The sequence below is a fragment of the Lissotriton helveticus genome, chromosome 8 (assembly GCF_964261635.1).
Source record: "Lissotriton helveticus chromosome 8, aLisHel1.1, whole genome shotgun sequence".
Classification (NCBI taxonomy): domain Eukaryota; kingdom Metazoa; phylum Chordata; class Amphibia; order Caudata; family Salamandridae; genus Lissotriton; species Lissotriton helveticus.
This window is the reverse complement of record NC_136069.1, coordinates 1,680,172,816-1,680,191,491: the sequence shown is the minus strand read 5'-3', so window position 1 is coordinate 1,680,191,491 and position 18,676 is coordinate 1,680,172,816. Positions and strand designations below refer to the sequence as shown.

The following is an 18,676-nucleotide window of genomic DNA, read 5'->3' as shown; positions in this document are numbered from 1 at the left end:
CTCCTGTATGTTATCATGTGGTTTCTAAGTGTGAGATGTACTATTCTGCTATATGTTATCATGTGGTTCTTAGTTCTGAGTTCTTCTCTCCTTTGTGCTTTCTATGTATGAGTGGTGTTGCTGTCCCATGTGGTGCCTAGGTCTTAAAGTGCAGCTCTTCTGTATGTCATCATATTGCGATGTAGTCTGAAAGGCTGTGCTCTCCTGTATGTTATCATGTGATGCTAAGTCTGAGAGGGTTCTTCCCTGTAATGTTATTACGTTGTGCTAGGTCTCTGAGGAGCTGCCCATCTGTTTGTTATCACATGGTTCCTAATTATGAAAGGTGCTTCTCATCCTGTATGTTATCACGTGGTTCCTAGGTGCAAGAGGTGCAGCTGTCCTGTATTTTATCACGTTTCCTAGTTACGTGAGGTGCTGCTCTCCTGCATATTATCACATGATCCTGAGGTCAGAGATGCTCTGCTGTCTTGTATGATATCACGTGGTGCTATGTCTGAGAGGTGCTGCTCTAACTGTATGGTATGACGTGATGCTACTTTATTGTGATTCTGCCCATAAAGTTGTGCTCTGCCTCTATGATTTTGAATCACGAATTACACAATTGAAAATACTGAGCAAAGGGACACATTTGAAACTCTTACTTTGGGAGATTTTATAATGGGCTTCGTAAACCGAAAAATACCGAATCAAAGTAGTGTAGCCCATTTAGAAATCATGTTCAGCTCCAGTTTTGATTCCACTGAGGCCCTAAACAGCAACAAGGGTATGCGAAGGTAGAACCAAGAACAATGCTAGTTGCAAAACAACAGGTTTAGTGTACACTTATTTTAGATACTATAATTTCATAATCACGGAAAGCATAACCTACCCAAAATGATATACATGGAAATGAAACATTTAAATATCAAAAACTCAGTTGAGTGCAAAAGACCAAACAAACGAAAAAGTATTTGAGACATTTATTTCTACAGAAAGGATTTTTTTCACTTCAATTTAGAAAGTGCAGATACAAAATGAACAAGTCACACGTTTGTGCAGAGAAAAACACAACTATTGACTTATGAGAGTATTTTACATTAAGGGATCAATTACGTTTTTGTATAGTCTGTTGTCAAAAGGGTTTCGACCTCTAGAATTACTTCGAGGTCAGCACCAGGACAGACAGTGGGAAGTAAGTAACCAAGGCGCCATGCCTTGGGAGGAAAAGTCTGACCCACAAAAAGTTCAAACTGACTGCATAGGGGGATTAATCAATCGAGATAATTTTAAAAAATGTACTGGACAAAGGGTCTGGAAATCGAAGTCGACGATTGTCCTAACCCATGAACAGATCAACAAAGGCCATTATACATTGTAAGGAAAAAACTCGAGTGTCCAACCCACATGGAGAGACCGCAAGGGGAAGTAAGTAGTCTCAGCACGAAATACTTCAGTAATGCATGCACAAAGAGTGAATAAATAAGTGTTGGATCCAACAAGAACTACTGAATCACAAGCAATGTGGCCTGAGGAAAGCATATGTGTTCCAAAGGAGTATACACCGGCTGAATGAACTGGTGTAGAGATTGGACAAAATCATCTGATTTCTTTCAGTCTCTATACCGATTCAGTCATTTATTTCATGTTAGTTAAAGACCTCAATGATGCCTTTTTGCTAATAACCAGTGGGCCCGAGAATAAATTGTGCTCACACTGGATTCCCAGATAGACATAGGCTCGGACCTCCATTAATCACTCACCATTAAACAACAGCTGCCTCTGTCCAACTTAAGGGCAGTCGGTTTACATTGGCATAAACTGCTGGCCCATCCAGCACCATCTGGAGCCCAACATGTGTATGATCACTGAACAGAAGATCATCACCATGCACTCACTGAAGATAGCTTCCTCACTGAGGCAGCTCTTTATGATCATGTTTTATTACTCGTATTATCAATTTAGCTGATGAGGTACTCCAGTGTATTAATTATTATCTCTTGATGATGCTCTGTAGACACACCTTAGTTCTCACTCACTGGGGATGCTCGCCTGTATCATGACTCTTTCCCTTTAGCTGAGGATGCTCACGTATGTCATGTCATATTTCCCTCTAACTTGGTGTAATTTCCTGTGCCATATTTATTTCTCTCAAACTAACTCATCATACTGAGCGTAGGTTTTTGTTACTGACGGTATACTCATGTTCAATTTCATATCACTCTCATGCTTTGGGAGATATTTTCTGGTGAATCTCATTTGTTAAATACAAGTTGCTATAATAAAAAGTAAGTATAGTCCCAAGCCTCACTAAGCAGGTAGGGCAGTGAGCATGTATTGAAATATATAAAGCGGTGAGCCAGTATTGAATTATATTAAACAGTGAGCCTGTATTCAATTATATAAAGCGGTGAGCCTGTATTGAATTTTATTATTAAACGGTCAGCCTGTATTCAATTATATAACGCGGCGAGCCTGTATTCAATTATACAAAGTGATGAGCCTGTATTCAACCACAACCAGTAGTTTGTTGTCCCCCTCAAAGCATATGATGGTATAAATATGTTTGTCGGTTACTGGTACGCAAACAGGTGCCAAACAAGTGAACATGTATGACCAAATGTACCTGTTTGGCAAACTATCATTGGGACTGAGGATCTCAAGTCGTTTTAGGATTCAAAATATTTGGGTCTCACTGATGTATGTATACATGCTAATTCATCCAACACCTTTCTTTTGACATACCATGTTGATACGGTGAGTATCCAAGCATAGTTACGGATACAGAAAGCAATCAATCAAACAATAGATTTGTTGAGTGCTAAGTGTCACCCGTGAGGGTATCCAGCAGGGTTCAGTTGATTAGCCGAAAAGCCAGATCTTCAGAGAACTCCGGAGCTCTGGAAGAGACGGGGAGGTCTGGAGAATAAAGGGTAGCTCATTCCATATCTTCACTACTAGTTAGGAGGAGTGATCTCCACAACTGCTTCGGCAATGGGGTAGGGAGGGTTAGAAAAAAGGCCGCATAGCAGATGTGTCTGGTGGACTGATGGTAGTTCAGGTGGTGGTTCAAGCAGGTGGGTCAATAGTTATAAACAGACTTGTATTCAAGGGTCAGGAGCTTGAACTGGCATCTCTTCTGTACAGGGAGCCAGTGGAGTTCCCTGAGGTAGGGGCTGTTGTAGGTTCTCTTAGGGAAATTCAGGATGAGTATGGCTGCAGCACACTGTGTGGTCTGTAGTCATTGGAGGAGGTCAACTTTGATCTGCGCATAAAGAGTGTTGTCATTGTACATTCGGCTGGAGATGAAGGTCTGGGTGATGGTGCCTCTGGAGCTTTGGTGTAGCCATTTGAATATCTTCTCAAGCATGCGGAGCATGAAGAAGAAGCAGGAGGAGGAGAATGAGTTGACCTAATGGAAGAAGCAGGAGGAGGAGAAGGAGTTGATCTGAGTCATCATGGTCAGCTTGTTGTCCACAATGAAGCCTATGTTCCAAATGTAGTCAGTGGGGGTAGGGGTACGTCTGAGTAGTGAAGGGCCACCAGGATGTGCCCCATGACACATTTTGTTACTGAAAATAAATACTCTGTCCTGGCTGTGTTGTGCTCCAGTCAGTAGTTCTTCATGCAGTTGGCGACATCTGTCATGCAGCTGTGGAAGTTGGTCTTGTTGTTGACTTCAGGGAGGGTGAAGGCGAGTTGTGTAACGGTGGCACAGGATATGAGTTTGTGGATTTTGGCGACACTGGTCAAAAGTGTCATATAAGTGTTAACTGAGCAAGGATACGGGAGTACTCCATAAATGATTTCCTTGGGTTCAGAGGTGAAGGGAGAAGGCGGACTGTTTGTGTTCTTCCAGTAAGGAAAGAAGGGTGCCTATATTGTGCACCCTTATAATGTGGGTGTTGTCTGGTACTGTATTGAAGGTTGATGGGAGGTCTAGGAGGATCAGAGCTACTGTCTCTCATCAGTCAAATAGGACTTGGATGTTTTCAGTAGCTGCAGTGAAGGCTGCTTCGGTGCAGATTGGGATGAGTTGAGTAGGAGCTTCCATTCTAGATGTGAGGAGAGTAGTTGGTTGAGGGCTTTTTCTAATATTTTGGCTTGGAACTGAAGAAGGGAGATTGGTCAGTAGTTGTTGATTTTGCTGGGGTCTGCAAAAGGATTATTTAGTAGGGTGTTGACTACTGCCAGTTACTAGCCATCGGGAAAGGTGGGTGTGTCAATTAAGGTGTTGATCAAGGTGGTAAGATCGTGGCTGATTTTGGCTTCACCTAGTTTGAAAATGTGGTGATGGCATGGTTCGGTTGGGGCTCCTGGGTCTTCTGAGTTCATGCTGGAGGCGGTCTCCTGTGGGGCGAGCAGGCTCCATTCTGTTAGTCAGATGTCTGTGGTGGGAGTGAGGTCCTTGTTGCTTGATATCTGTGGCCTTAGGCTGGGGATTGAAATTTCTGTAGTTGTTGGTGATCTTGTTGTGGAAGTTTGTCAGAGTTTCTGCAAGGGGATAATGTTGTTTGTTGCAGCTGAGGGGTTGGAGAATTCTTTGACAATGTTGAAGACTTATTTGCTGTTATTGGAGCTTGATTTGATCCATGAAGCTAAGGCATTTTTCTGTGATTCTCTGAAGTGTCTGTGGTAGAGGTTGTGGGCTGTCTTGAAGCCAGTCTTATCTTGTGTGTCCTTGCTTTTGCGCCATGTCCTTTCCAATTGTTTACAGTGTTTTGTGGTTCTGAGGTCCTCAGTCGCTAGCAAGTCTGCTTGATGAACCTTCTTTGGATGTTTTGCTGAGAGGAGGGACGCTGTTGGCACTGTTGGTGATCCAGCTGTTGAAGTTTCTGGTGTTCTGGTCTACGTTTTTGTAGGAGATGGGGTGGGTGGGGTTGAGGGCATTGATCAATGCGCTCTTTGACTCTTTGCTCTAACAGTGCTAGGGGATGTTTGGCAGACTGGGGACAGACGTCCCTGATCTGGTGATGTTGAAGTGGATGATCGATTGGTGATACCAGGTGAGTTCTCTGGTTTGGCTCTCACACTTTAGGTGAAGATGGGGGTTTAGCATGTGGTCTGTTTTGTGTGTGGGTTTGTGGACACGTTGGGTTCATGTTGTCTAGGAGATTAGTAGTGTTGATGTTATTGTAGTTGTCGAGATGGAAGTTGAGGTCCATAAGTAAAATGTAGTTGTTGGAGTCTGTCGCAAGGGGGCGGTGAAGTTGGCAATGAAGTTGTAGAAGGCTGAATGTGGTCCTGGAGGACAGTAGCTGAGGGTACCCCTCTGGTGATTTTGATGTCTGTCTGGATTCGGAAATTTAGGTGTTATATATCTGGGGTTATGTCATCATTTGTGGTAGTGCATTAGATGGACTTCTTGTGTAAGCTGGTGAGCCCTCTGCCGGGCTTGTTGATGTGGTCGCAGTGAAAGACCTTTTGTCCTATGCGTATTCCGATGGTGATGGCGGACGTGGAAGTGGGGTTGAGCCAGGTTTCACTGAGAAAGAGGGCATTGGGTTTGAAGGTGGACATGAGGTCCTAAATCTCAGTAGTGTATTTGCATAGTGAGGGTGTGTTGAGAAGGGCACATACAAATTGGTGTTTTTGTTCAGGTGGTGTCTGTGGTATATTTGGGGTGGGGCTGGTCGGTGGGTTGGTTTATGTGCCCCGGCAGTGTAGAGGTAGAGCGTGCAGGTAAAAAGTCCTACCATGAAGCGTGGGCATCTCATAAGCACTATTTGTTAAGACAAGTCACATTCTTACAGTTTAGGGATTTTTTGTTTTCCTGAAGTTAAGCATAGCTATGTTCTGCATTACAGTTTGTTCTGAAATGCAATGGGAAATTGCTGCATAGAGAAAATAAATATTTATGATGAAGCACATGGAATAAGAACAATATCATTTACTTGTAGGATAACAAAATGTATTTGGTACAGAGCAACTAAGCATCTGAAAAAAACAACTAATGCAAGTTAATTTAATTGAGGATGGACTCACTGCCTTATCTTCTCAGTGCAGGTTGGGACTATAATTACTTTTAAATATAGCAATTCAATGTATTACAGTGACTCAGAGGGCCAACAATGCTAGCACTATTCAACGGCTTCATTGACCTACCAATGTCATCTTAGGAGTGGTTTCGGAACCTTCATTTACCTATAATGTGTCTTTCTCATTGAGCTCCTCTCATGTACCATGGCACTTTAGTCTACCTCTGATAATGGTCTAGTTGTCTGACTTCACTTTCTCTCCTAAGGAGAATGGACTGTGATGCCAGGACACTACCTCTCACTTTCTTTCTTTCTTTCCCTGTTAGTCAGTAAATGTTCAGTACACTTTGGGCACCTCTGAGTGCCACTGGAGCAGTGATTGCTCCGTACCGACATGGCACCTCTGTGAGTGCCCTTTCTTACTTGGTCTTCTCTATTACCCAGGGTAATTATATATCATATCCTCTTTTGTGTCAGGTATTTGTCTTTCACTCACAAAGATATTCTTTCTTATGATTCTCCTCTATATCATTGTATTTATTTCTCACTAAAACTGCTCTCCTGCATTGTGAAGTATATCTCTCTCGCCGAGGCTGTTTTCCTGTATAATGATCTCTATTACTCCAGATTCTCTTTCTGACATTGCACCCCCATAGCAAGATGGTTCTATCTTATATAGAAGATTCTCACCTGTCACTGGTGGCAATGAGATTTTTGTAAAGCAGGCACTTACTTAAATAGTGTCCTGGTGCTAAGCTTTCTAGTGTAAAAAGGAATTAAGACAAGTTGTTAAGAAGGGAAAAGATGAGTTCTAAGAGCCCAGTAAGAAGCCAGGACGTCGTGCTGCCCCCTGAGTTCTTAAGGAAAAAAGTTTCAATTTTTATGGTGAGAGGTAGAAAAAAGGGCAACAGCCTAATGTAGACGGAAAATCTCGGGAATCACTAGAAGCCAGTGTAAGTTGACTAAAAGATGTGAGGTGGACATTGATGACGTTCTTGGCATCTGGGAAGGGGATGGTCAATCTATCACAGATTTCATGACTTGGCTTAACATACAAAATGCCTTTCTGAAATTCACCCACCAAATGTGTCAATGGTGTTTCTGGATTTGAACATTTATCATGAGGCAGGGTTTCTGAAAACAGAGACACATTTCAAACCCACGGTGAGGAACTGCCTCCTCAGGTTCGACAGTTTCCATCCACGTCACCTAAGAGAAAATTTACCATACGGGCACTTCCTACGTCTACGCAGCAATTGTAGCGACGTGTCAAAGTACAAATCCCAAGCCCAAGACCTGAGTGAAAAACTTAAACAGAGACGATATCCTGATAGAGTCATTAAAAGTGCAATGAAAAGGGCTCGTAATAACAACCGGGAAGCTCTGCTGGAAGATAAAACTCCGAGAGAAAACACAGCCAATAGAGCAGTCTGTGTTACAACATACAGTTCAATCTCCAACCAGGTCTCAAAGTTGGTGAATAAACACTGGCACATTCTGACGAGTGGCACTCTAGACTTAGAGAAACCTCTATTTGCCCACAGGAGAGGAAACAATCTGAAAGACATCCTGGTACACACTAGACCCCCAATCACTGTGATTCAACAAACTAGACTACAAGGGCTACATGGACACCACCCATGTGGTAACTGCAATAGTTGCCATCTGACTGAGAAAAGTTTGACCCTCACTTTTCAGAATGGCACCAAGTGGGAACAACGAGCGTTCACTAACTGCAACAGCAGGAATGTGGTCTACCTCATCACGTGCCCATGCGACAAGGAGTACGTGGGCATGACCACACGAGCTGTAAAAACCAGAATAAACGAGCATAAAAGCAACATAAGATGCAAAAAATCGACTACTAAGATGGCAGCACATTTTTTGGAGGCACAGCATTGTGTAAATGAACTACTGGCCTGTGATTGAACAACTGCCATCTGATGTTGATCTTTTTGAGAAGGAACAGAGGTGGGTGTTCCGTCTGGGCACGGACGCCACCGGATTGAATGACTCCACTCCATGGAGCCAACTGCGATGATCAACTTTATCTGCTTAATATAACACACTCCCTGATAGCAGGACATTGGCTCAGTCTTTAGAATATTCAGGTCCTAGAAATTTGACCTTAACTTAAAAAAACTCAAGTTTCAGTTGTCAATCAGACCAACATCCCCTTCGAGGTCATGGCACAGAGATCTTACTTAACTGGATTTAGTATTATAAGGATTGCCTTGTTAAAACCTGCACCAGTGGAAAACAATCCCCACTTCCTTAGACATACCCCCTCTTTGCCTTGTAAAAACTAACCCCACTTCCTTTATAAAAGTCCGGGTTTTCCTTAAAACAGTCTGGGATCCCTTCCGCGCATGCGCGAGTAGCTAGCATTTACAAACCGCGCATGCGCACATTGTGCGTCAGCGCGAGGCTTGGAGGCCACCCTTTCGCGCATGCACAGTTCGATCTGGAACACCCTGCACACACACGCAGGACCGGATTTGATTCTAAGGACTATGTCCTTCTTTGGGCATATTCCGTTTTCAATTGGGCATTAATTTAAGCAATTACTGGCACTATATAAAGGACTTGGTTAGAACGACTCGACATACCGTCGGAGCCGCGTTGAGGGGAAGACAGCCTACCAGGCTTTGCAGTAACCGTGAGTTTGGTTTTGGAGGATAGAGACATCCATGTTTCTGTTTAGAATCGGCATCTTAGATCCTAAAACATAGCTCTTTTGACATCCTACAGGTTGCTAAATTGAGCAGGAAGAAAAGAACCCCCAATACTACGCCTTTGTCCTTAAGTAAGCACTGTATATATACAAAAATGTGTGTTTTTCATTCCATTTTTTCATCCCATGGAATCCAACGGCGACTATATTTTATAATCAATGTGTGTCCTTGTCTATATGTATGTCCATGTCCTTTTTTCTGTTACAGGGTTCCTGGACCTCATTTTGGGTTCTTCGTTACCCTCCTATGTATTAGCATAGGCTTTTCTGAACATCAATGTCAGTATGTGATGTTATGTTTCATGATGTTTTTTGTTCATTCACAGGTTTTGTAATATTAACGCCAATTGGGCGCAACAGACTTCGTTCATTGTAACACGATTAGGTACATTTCACCTTTTAACTTTTGTAGAGCACACTTTGACATCTACATTTCCATGTGAGTAAGGTGAGGATAACTGTGCATATCCTCGTCCTGAAGAAGGAGTTCTTTAACTCCGAAACATGTCGACGCACTTCCGAGGTTGACGTACCCTAACCAGTAACAGACAACCTCACCTGCACCTTTTTAACGATACCAGCCGAGGGCTTAATAAAAAGTTTTTATTATTTTTTCTCCTACGAGACAGGTATCTTTTAAACCATCACTTTTCACCACCTCACCACTCACACTTATTTACTTCACACACATCAACACATAGTTCACCTTCAGTGCTCCTACGTAGTCGTGAGTCGTAGCACGCCGCATCCCGCAGAGGGGTGCGAAGACCCCGATGATGAAGCATGAGACCAAGGGGCCTGTTGGTGTGTGAGGGGTATTTAAAACAACACTGGGTGCTCCCCACCACTGTAGGGATCACTGGTGAGGAAGTAACCTTGATATTTGTGTGACTATAGGTATCCCTTCCCCCCGTTTTAAAGGCTCAAGGGGCATTATCTGGGCGATATAAGAAACCTATTCAGCATAATACCTACTGGGGTATAGTATACTGTGCATGTTAAATTAATGTGACCACTTAGTTAGGATTATATGTAAATACACAGTTGTTTTGATTTGAGTGTGCAAGGGATCTCTTCTATGTCCTGATGAGAAGCCAGGGGAGGACTTTGAAACATGTTGACATAGGAGATACTGCTCCTTAAAGCATAGTATCTCCATCTCATCCCCCACTTAATGATACCAGCTCAACGGAACATTAAAATAAATGTTTTTCCACTGAGCCAGGTATTTTTGAATTTTTCACCATTCACTATTCACTCACTTCTGACCCTTCCACTCACACTCCTACACCACACATAGTATTGTTTTTCAGAACCAGTGCTCCCACGTAGTTGTAGGTCGTATCATGCCCTGTCCCGCAGCGGGCGGGAAGACCCCGATGATGAAGCATGCCACCAAGGGTAATTTTAGTGGGTGAGGGGTATTTAAACAAAGCTGTCTGCTTTCCACCATTGTAGGAGACACACATAGTCTGGAGAAACACTTCTATACTTTTCTTTTGTTTTTTTAATGCTGCATTAGACACAAGAACCCAACAAAAACAACAAAAAACATTTTAAAGGGAGAATTCCATCTACTATGTGAATGAATGAATGAATGAAACAATTTATAAAGCGCAAACTTTGCCCAACGGGCGTCAAGGCGCCTAACCAAACATTGTCCAGAGTCAGAGAGCATGCTACTGATAGGCCTCGATGAAGAGCCGTGTTTTTAATGCCTTCTTAAAAAGGGCCATAGAAGGTTATGCTTTTAACTCGGAGGGGAGGACATTCCACAATCTGGGGGCCGTAGAAGAGAAGGCCCTTCCACCCCATCTGACTCTATTTGTTCGAGGGATAAATAAGAGATTTTTATTGGCAGAACGAAGGCTTCTGCTAGGGGTGTAGGGGACAAGAAGGGAGCCAATGGCTTCTGAGCCTCCACCTGATAGAGCGCTGAAGACCAGGCATAGAATTTTAAAAGTGATCCTAAGATGGATCGGAAGCCAATGCAGACTCTTCCTGGCTAGAGTAGCAGAGGAACTGTTAGGGACGCCCAGGACAAATTTGGCAGCCGCGTTCTGAACGGTCTGAAGGCGTAAGATAAGGCTCTTATTAGTTTCTGCATACAGTGCGTTACAATAATCCAGCCGTGATGCCACAAGAGCCACCACGGTCTTCTTACGGGCTTGGGGGGAGAGATAATGGGCTATTTTCCTAAGAGTCTTAATGACTCCCCAACAAGTGGACACAGTTCGATTAACTTGCTGCGTCATAGCCAGTGACGTATCAATGATCACGCCCAGATTCCGGGCTGATTTTACAGGCACAGGACATACTCCCAGAGAGGGGGGCCACCAGTCACTGGACCATATGTTTTGGTCTTTGTCGAAGATCAGGGCCTCGGTTTTCTCTCCGTTCAGCTTCAGTGAATTTAAAATCATCCATTCAGAGATTGCCTGCATGCAGTTTCTGAAGCTGAGCGCGGAGGTACTCACTGAGTGGGAGAGGGACACCATGATATGCGCGTCATCGGCGTATGACACCACCTCCATCCCGGGCGATCTTACTAACCTGGCAAGTGGGGCCACATAGATGTTTTTTCTTTTTTTTTTTTCTTTTTTTTGTCCTCATTTGCCACAATGATCTGTTTCGATGATGAAGTTCAGTGGTGTACGAGCAGGATACTGTCTCAGCAGATATCTTAGCTGGTGGGGTTCAAAATCAACTATCCAAACTCAACCCTCAGCTCCTCATTCTCGACCAACTCCATTTCACCAGACGGAAACCAATCATTAAAAATAAAAGTGGAAGATTCCACAATAGTACCAGGCCCTGGGATGTATCCATGTGGCTCAATCATTGGACCCGGGGAAAAAAAAGAAAAAAAGAAAAAAAAAAAAACCCCGGGAGATCAATGTGCCCAGTTTAGTAGATGCCAAAACGCCTTTTTCTTTGAGTTAATAGACCTACCCAGGTCTAATCTGGAAACAGATAGAATCGAGGAATACCAGTCTTCTATTGTAGGGGGCAAAGGGTCTTTCCATCTTCTGCATATCTCCCTCCGAGCAAGCAAGATAGAATAGAAAACTAGCTTCTTTTCTGAGCTTTGAAGATTTTCCATAATGCCAAAGATGATCAGTGGGAGGTCAAGGACTATGCTCGAGTTCAAAGATAGGGACAAAGTTCTTTTTATGCCCTCCCAAAAAGTTGACAGAACGGGACACTCAAAAAACATATGACAGTCCGAAGCAGCTACCTCACCACATTTAGGACATGCTACCTGGCTCCCCTGTGTAAATTTCGAAAGCCTTAATGGGGAGTAGTAGACCCTATGAATAGTAAAGATGTGATTTCTACGGAGCCAAGATGGTTTCACTACGTCCCACAACATTCCACAAGATAGGCCCCAGAGGGTTTGTAGATTCCGTCCCATTATAGTTGATGACCAAAGGTCCTCTGGTAGTGAGAAATCTCCGTCTCTTTCCTCCATAATCAAGTTATACCAAATTGAAATTTCCTTTTTAGCGGGAGGTTTGTCAACCAAGGATGCTATTAATTGACTGTTTATTTCCACGCGTTCTGCGGGAATTGTATGCTTGCCACATAGATGTTAAAAAGGGTCGGACTCAAGGCCAAGGTGCTACACAATGGAGTTATTTGCAGCAAAAGCGTATAAAAAACAGGAAAGGTAAAGGACAGAGACATATACGAGGAAGATAACATTTTATACAGAGAAAAGTTATGAATGTATAAATCTATGAACAGTGACTAACATGACAAACTTTTCAGAGAAGTTTTTAGCAACATATAACTCGGATTAGGACATTTTTAAAACTTGAATAAATGTGTAGAACTTCCATGATTTGACACCCTTCTCCAAATTTTTCCACGAAAACATAAGAAATGTATCCAAACCTTACTTTGATAGGAACTGATAAAAATGGAGTGTATAATCCTCAGTTGAACCCATCCTGCCTGTTAGCCAATTTAGCGTCACTGCAGACTGATGCTGTTCAAGCATCAATGTTGTTTTTATTAAGGAAATATTTTATTAATTTCAACAGTACAAGCCGGTACCAACAGGTACCCAATTACGTGCCACAATCCATCATGTCCCAGAGGAGGTGACTATCTCACATTAGAATCAATTTAACATAACATTGATAATCTCCCCGGGATACAGATTCACATGCCCTACGTAATACCATCCCATCATTCCCCCTCCTATTATCCCTACCTGCCCATAAATCTAACAGCCACATTCTATTCCTCATCAGAGGTTGGGGACCCTTCATCATCTGATGTGGGGGAGGAACGTACCAACTCTGGATTGAAAGAACTGCCCACACCTTAATGCCCTCCTGTGCCCCCTTATCACACCTGTACCTCCTCCATCATGGCCCACTCCAACACATCCGCCAGCCACCTTTCCTCACTGTGTCCAACCTGAGGCATCCATGTAAACCCAACCTGTCTCTTTGCCAATAACAACAACAAGTGCAGGAACGTAAAGGCTATTTCCTTGCCCTTTGGTCTATGGAGGTCTCCCAGCAAGCACACAGCATGGTCCATATCAACAGGGATCCTCACTACAGACCTCACATGAATCAACACATTCCCCAGTTGGCATACACCTCTGGAGACACTCACAGAGGTGCACAGGGAGTACTGAGCAGCCACTACCCCTAGAAACACTCATACAGGTGCCCAGGGGGTAGAGCACAGGCCCTTTCTCCACAGTCACTCTCACAGAGGTGCCCTGGGGGCCATAGCAATTCCCAGTAGGTATTTAGCATTGATTGCCCCCAAAAGGCACTCATGGAGGTGCCCAGAGGATACTCAACGACCACTGCCCCCGGAGCCACTTACAAAAGGGCCCAGGGGCACTGAGGAATCACCTACCCACCCAAAGACCTTCACAGACATGCATGTGGGCATTGAGCAATTACTGCTCCAAGGACACTCATAGTGGTGCCCTGTGAGTACTGAGCAATCACTTCCCTCCACAGACTCTCACACTCTCCGTGTGTTGCTTTCTCTGTTGCAGGGGGCAGCGATTGTTTAAGACTTCAGAGTTATGGGAAAAGCAGCCCAAACTAGATGGGGTTTTTGAGTCTTCTAATGATCATGTGTATAACACTAACCTGAACTGTGTGCAGGAAATTTAGGTGAAAACAATCAGTACTGCATTCATGGTACAGTTGCTGATAAAAGTCATACATAGGGTTAATAATTAGTACTATGTGCATTGTACTATGGATGCTACTTATTATGACCAGTCAGGAGCTTCAGAGCTGCCGACTTTGGTGTCCGCTCCAGTAGTGGCTAGGGACCAAAAATGGTATGGGTGAAAAGAAAAAAAAAGAATCGCTCACTTACCTGTGTATGGCTGCCACCTCTTCTCCATTCTCTTCTATTTCTCATTCCCAGCAGCACATAGGCTTCCATGATGTCTTGATGTCTAAAATATTACCAGCATGAAGGCAGCGTCTTGATTGGTCAAAGTGGCATGGTTTGCTGCTCAGACAATGCCTGGGACTGTTCTTCACCCAGCTGTGTAGTACAGTTAGATGGACAAATGCTAAGTGTGCATTCAGGTTTTCTCGTCTTAAGATGGCCGACCAAACCGTCATGCACACTCCTCCTCCCTGCTGGCTTCTGTCAGGATAGCACAGCCCTGCCCCACCCTGGCTCAGTACTGAAAAATGAAATAGTAATAACATTGTGTTATAATCGTTTTATTTGTCCATCTTGCACTGCTCAGAGAACAGTGGGGTGATGCTCCTTTACCATAACGGAGGCGCCGCCGCTGGTTAGCTCAACATCCAGTGATGCAGGGTAAATCTCTTAATCTCCTCGTGCATCAAAAAAATAGAATGTGACTTTGTGTATTGTAACTGGTGCTTGTGTACAGCACCCCAGTACCTTTGGGTTGAGTTCATGCTATATAAAACTGTAAAAAACATGCTAATAACCTTAATCTGCACGGTATTATGGATGGTGACCATGAGTACTGTGCACATGATGTCGTAGGTGGTAATAATGACCAGTATCATCTACAGGGTGCTGTGAATAGTGATATAATCGGTCTGTACAGTGTGTTCAGGTGGTAGTAGCACGTGCACTCTGCTAATCCTGGACTGCCGTGATTGCACAGTGAGTCCTTGGCTACCTTAAGTGTGAATCTGCTGGCTCTTTACAGATTTTAAGCGCCTTCCCTGGAGTGCGCGGTCTTTATTTGTTGAGCTTGCTGTGAATAATATATACAGACCAATGGCTTTTTGGAGAGTCAAGTGTGGCTGCAAACAAACCATCAAAACTCTGACCAGCAGTCCTCACTGATCACACCCCTGATGTGCAAAGAACTAATTGTAGGATTTGTGCAGGCATTGGGTGGCTGCAGTCAAACACAGCTCGGCTGATTCCTAGCTGGAGATCCTGGCATTTAACTCTGCTTAAACATGCATGACAGTGCCAAAAGTCAGACTGGGACAGAAAATAGGCCTTGCACCAAAATAAAAGTGATCCCTCAAGTGAAGTAGAAAGCAGAACAATAAACTTGGCTCTCCAGGACAAGGAGATGGGCTCAAGGATTCATGGGCTCTGTGGCCTTGGTTAATGGGTGATTTGAGAGCTTGTACTCTGAACATGAGATAACAAGGTTCAGGAGCTGGAGGGCTCTGAAACCTACACTGAAATGACTAAGCATCATGAAGGCTCATCTGCCACACCTTGGCAGAGGCATCTTGGGCTCTGCTTGTATATAAATAAAATAAATAAAAGATGTGCCAGGGGCACCAGCGTTCATTGGTCTGGGATGGCAGGATAGTTACGGGATAGTGAGGCATGGGAGTGGGTAAAAACCATTAGTATAAGCAGCAAACCACCCCAAATGTGGCAATTATGACATCAGCCAAATAAATGATAATCCTATACTCCACATTTTCCATCACTTATAATTGGAGTTTCTGCTCATAGGCATCTGTATAAAGCAATGCTTGTTGTGTGTTCCAGGATCCAGTTGTAGAATGAGCTGATTAATAGTGAATGCATTCTTAATGTCTGACAATTGTGTGAAAAATTGCTAGTCAGCACATTTCTAAGCCAACATCTGCCTTAAGACTTGCCTCTTTTGTAGCCCGTGTGGAACACTCTGCAGAAGAGACGTTTGGTACCTGATCAAAGATAAGTTTCTTCCCTGAGGATGCCTCTGTACTAGAGAATTGATATCTCTGTTTGGCGTGCAATCGAACAGTCTGTGCTAAAAACATATTTATCTATTTTTGCAGGACCAGCAATCTCTGAAGGAGCTCAACCAGAGATGTCCTGTAGCACAAAGATCTTGGTAGATGAAGCAGATGGACCTCCAGAGTTGACGCCAAAATTACAAGAATCGGGACAAACAGCCATAACATTCACCATCTCAAAGTGGGAACCACCACAACATTCAAAAATCGCCGCAGCAGAGGCAGAGGCAAGTGAGGAGGGAAAAGACTGGGAGGGGAAATAGCTGAGTCAAGTATGTAAGGAATCACTAATTTTTTAAAATAAGCCTAACTAGGTTAGTCTCATAAATGGGTTGGACAATATCACAATTCTACCAGGTAATGGTGGCTTACACTCAGTGGCTACCACTCCTATCCCAGCGTGTGTCCTTCTGGCCTTGTTTTTTTTCAACCTCCACAATGACCCTAGGGTTTACTTTTACTCCCTCAATCGTCACTCCCCTGTTACTGAATCCATATCCTACACTTGTTTCTACCTCCTCAAAAACTCGTTCCATTTGGCCATGAGCCTAAACACTGTTCTGTTCTGAAATTAACTCAGCTATTACAAAAACATACTTGTCCCTGTATCCTTCCGTAGTTAGAACCTCAACTAAAATTGGATAAATTGAGTGAATGGCAATTTTAATATTATTCCTCAATCGTCCAAATCTAAAACCAGCAAAGTGAAAGTACAGATTTGACAAAATATCTGTCAGCAATATCGGTCGACATGTTTCGGCATTTGGAATGAAATAGTTCATATGCCTTCCTCAGGACCTGTTGTAACTACTGCTTATACCGTGAATATTGAAATCAATATCACCTGTAATGGCCTCCCCAGACAGCACAGACGCCTGTGCGGAGACACCGACGGACAGAGCGGTGCTCCTCTAATCCTGAGCTGCAGCCAGGAGGGGTGAAGTGCCTTCACCACTACTAATGGTACGTGGTGGATTAAGAAACCTGAACATTGCAGGTGATATTGATTTTAATATTCACGGTATAAGCAGTAGTTAAAACAGGTCCTGAGGAAGGCATATGAACTATTTCATTCCAAATGGCGAAACATGTCGACCGATATTGCTGACAGATATTTTGTCAAATCTGTACTTTCACTTTGCTGGTTTTAGATTTGGACGATTGAGGAATAATATTAAAATTGCCATTCACTCAATGTATCCAATTTTAGTTGTTTCACACTTTTCATGAGTATACACACTGCTTATTCAGTAACCGCACATAGACTCCTAATTCATACCACCCTTATTGTTTACATCTCATCATAATCACCTCACGTAGTCTTGATACTATCATTAGACTGTGTGGTGGTGTTCTGTCTCCTGGGCGAGGAGAAACCCAAATGATGTTAAAAAGGGCGGCTCAGGACGGTTACTGATGGGAATATTTGCCCATTGACTTGAATTGCCACATGGTAATCACATGTCACACATTTTGCACTTTTGGGTATCCACTTTTCTGTTTGTGTTGTGTTAGTGTCTGTGTCCACAGTTGAGTTACATGGTCTTCTAATTTTTGACTCCTAGATACCGTTTGTATGAGATTTGTATATTGGGGTTTGTATCTAGTATGGGTCGTTAAAACTCACCCTTGGACGCTCCCATTAATATCTTTTGACTGTGCCAATGTCTGTCAACACTCCAAAACAGAAATTGTTGGCAGCCATCTTGTGCCTCGGTAGACTGAGGCACAGGAAAGCAGAAAAACAAACGTGTAGAACTCAAAAAGGGGGCAAGATAGCAGTACCCTGACCCCCTAGGCCTGCTCAGGTGGTCCCACCAAGACCCCCCAGGCCCAAAAAAAACATTTTATTTTGGAAAGATCGCGGGGTCCGCGCACAGTGCGCGCACCCTGCGATTTTTAAACATCCTCAGTGATGTCATCATTGATGTCATTTGAGATGTCATCAGTGATGTCACTGACCATGTCATGAATGATGTAATATGTGACATCATCAGCAGTGGATTGCGGGTGCGCAAAATATAGTTAGTACAACTAACTATATAGGTGCAATTTCAATGGTTTTTTAAATGCTAATTCCTAACTATATAAGGCCTGAAACCTATGGTTTTTTCAGTGAATATATATATATATATATATATATGTATTTGTTTTTTTCCCGTTTTTTTTAAATGTGCAAAAAATGGCTAAAATAAGTTAAAAACATGATAACCTTGTTGATTGGTGTAAAATCCACCCTTAACTTTCAGTAATACAAGCAAAAGGCACCAACAATAAGAGTCTTGAAATTTGATAGAGAACACGAAGGTCCCAGTTTGGTTATAGAATCACAGATTATGACGATGGTTGCTGTAAACCTATAGAGTTACATTTCTTTGCAGTTTTAAAAACATATTTTGTAAACCGAACATTGAGCATCATGTTGTTAGGATTCATTGCTGATATAATGGCTTGCCGGCAAGATCGAACGCCATGTTTGATTCATTCGCCCCACAACAACCGCCTTCTATCGTTGAGAAATGCGGGGCAAACAACCACAACGTGCTCGATTGTTTCTAAGTGATGATCGCATCCCCTAGAATTAATGTCCTCGTTTAAGCGACGCCATGCTGGTAAATGTTTTAAAAAGAGCCATTCGCCCATCCTTAGTGCCATAACTCTTTTTCTTCCAGACGGATGCATTAGTGCTAGAAAGATGTGGGGCCTCTTGTCTGTGTTTGAGCTCTGCAATTATAGACCAGCCAGGTTTTCTTTTA

General features: G+C 43.2%; 1 protein-coding gene across 4 annotated transcripts in view; it reads left to right on the top strand.

Annotated features, from left to right (window-relative positions):
- The window catches only part of LOC144773622 (transient receptor potential cation channel subfamily M member 2-like), a 1,628,848-nt gene that overhangs the window by 80,363 nt on the left and 1,529,809 nt on the right, over nt 1-18,676 (top strand). For all 4 annotated transcript variants that reach the window (XM_078658771.1, XM_078658770.1, XM_078658769.1 and 1 more), the window contains exon 2: nt 15,963-16,147. In XM_078658771.1, the coding sequence (XP_078514897.1) occupies nt 15,995-16,147 (153 nt within the window). In that variant the 5' untranslated portion in view covers nt 15,963-15,994. The remainder of the gene's footprint in view (nt 1-15,962; nt 16,148-18,676) is intronic.